Source organism: Apium graveolens, chromosome 3 (assembly GCF_009905375.1).
Source record: "Apium graveolens cultivar Ventura chromosome 3, ASM990537v1, whole genome shotgun sequence".
NCBI classification, from domain to species: Eukaryota; Viridiplantae; Streptophyta; class Magnoliopsida; order Apiales; family Apiaceae; genus Apium; species Apium graveolens.
The window spans coordinates 276,690,575-276,692,477 of NC_133649.1; the positions used below are offsets into that span (position 1 = coordinate 276,690,575).

The 1,903-nt window shown below is 38.1% G+C and overlaps 1 protein-coding gene across 1 annotated transcript; it reads left to right on the forward strand.

The window, feature by feature from the left end:
* The first annotated feature begins 365 nt into the window (after positions 1-365).
* Positions 366-1,346, forward strand: LOC141715046 (uncharacterized). Its single transcript, XM_074518534.1, has one exon. It carries the CDS (start codon positions 366-368, stop codon positions 1,344-1,346), a length of 981 nt encoding a protein of 326 aa, XP_074374635.1.
* Positions 1,347-1,903: the final 557 nt, after the last annotated feature.

Here is a 1,903-nt window from a genome sequence, read left to right on the forward strand (position 1 = left end):
TTGTGGAGCTGCGTCTCTATTTTTATGATTTTGATTATTGAGTTTGACCGCTGCTTTGAATTTCGTGATCTATTAGAATTATCGAGTAATAATATATTTTATTTTTAGTTTTCGATTTAGAATTTAATAGTCCGGAAGTGCGGGTTGTTACAGTTGGTATCAAGAGCAGGCTGTCCTTCGGAGTGTATTAGGTATGGGACTAGTACATTCCCTAGGATGCGATCCTTTAGACTATCGTATAGGTCTTAGAAAATTATTTTGGATTTAGGGCATTTATTTGTGTGATTATTTGATATGTTTGACTTTTGTGTTTTTTTTTATTATTGACTATAAGTTTAGAATTTGTTTTGTGTGTTCTAGTAAAGATGGATGGAGAAAATCAGAACAACAATGAAAATCAGGGCAATAATGATGAAGGAGGAAACGTCTTTGACCAGCTGGCTGAAACTCTAGCTGTACTTGTGAATCAGCAACCGAAGCCCAACATCGTCTCTCAATTCAAGCGTTTGAACCCGCCAACTTTTGATGGAGCTACAGACCCGGCTATCGTTGAGATGTGGATCCAAGAGATGGAAAAAGCTTTCGGACTTCTGGGGAGCAATGAGGAACAGAAGGTGACCTTAGCTGTGTACCAATTGCAAGGAAGCGCTTACGACTGGTGGCTTATGGAAAAGAGGAAGAATGAGACGACAAATCTTGAAGAAAATCATGAACCGTACACTTGGGCAAGGTTCAAGAAGGCTTTAGAGGACAAGTACTTTCCGAGAACAGTTCGTCTGCAGAAAGAGAGGGACTTCATTCGACTTCAACAAGGTGGAAGAACCGTCATTGAATACGAAGCAGAATTTGCAAAGCTTGCGAAGTACGCGTCGACCCTAGTAGCAGATGAGAGCAGTCGAGCACGAAGATTAGAGGAGGGACTTCGAAGTGACATCAGGAATTCAGTGGCGTCGTTTGAACTTCAGACGTACGAGGCTGTCCTCAACAAGGCGTTAGTGATCGAAAGGGGCTTGGCAGAATCTGAAAAGGCGTCTGGCAGTTGGAATAAGAGGCGGTTCACTCAAACTAGTGGGCAATCTTTTCAAGGGGGACCACTCAAGAAGCCACACGTGTACGATAACATCGGGGGTCAAGGTGATCGAGAGACGTGTACCAGGTGCGGCAAGAATCATCCGGACAAAGTCTGTCATTGGAATACAGGTGCTTGTTTTCATTGCGGAGAAGTAGGACATAAGATTTCGAATTGTCCGCACAATCCGCCACCGCCACCAAGGAAGGAAGCAGATAACAAGATGGGCAAAGGACGTGTGTTTCAGCTGACAGGAAATGACAACTATCGCAATTAAGGTATGATTTCTTTTCTTTAGTGACTTATTTAATTTATTTATGTTATGTGAATTTGGGGACCAAATTCTTTTAAGGAGGGAAGAATGTAAAATTCGTAATTTTATTTTTAATTTATTTATTAGAAATTAGATATTAATTTGTCTAGATAAATATTTTAAAATTAGAATATTCTGAAAACATTTTGTGCAAGGTAGTTGATTTGTGAAAAGATTTGTTATTTGTGGAAATAAGTGTAAGAATAATTTAGAAAATCGAAATTTTTTTAGTTTAGGTAATTGTGTGTATCAAATATTTTATTTATGGAATTTACTTGGAGAGGTTGTAAATCTTTAGGAGGAAATATTATTATTTCCTAGTTGAGATATAGGGTTTTGTATCGTTATAAATACACCATATTCGTATTCCTTGTTTTTATCATTAAAATTCGTAGGACTTTCTCAGCAAAAATCAGCTGTCTTGTAAAATTCGTAGAAAATTCATCGTAAGTCAGAATTCAGTGATTCTGGACTTTTCAGAAAGGTCTTTTCGTTATCTTCAGCTTTCGTGTTTTTCAAGA

Bases quoted from the DNA above. Each gene is read 5' to 3' on its own strand.
- LOC141715046 (XM_074518534.1), top strand. From the start codon at position 366: ATGGATGGAGAAAATCAGAACAACAATGAAAATCAGGGCAATAATGAT.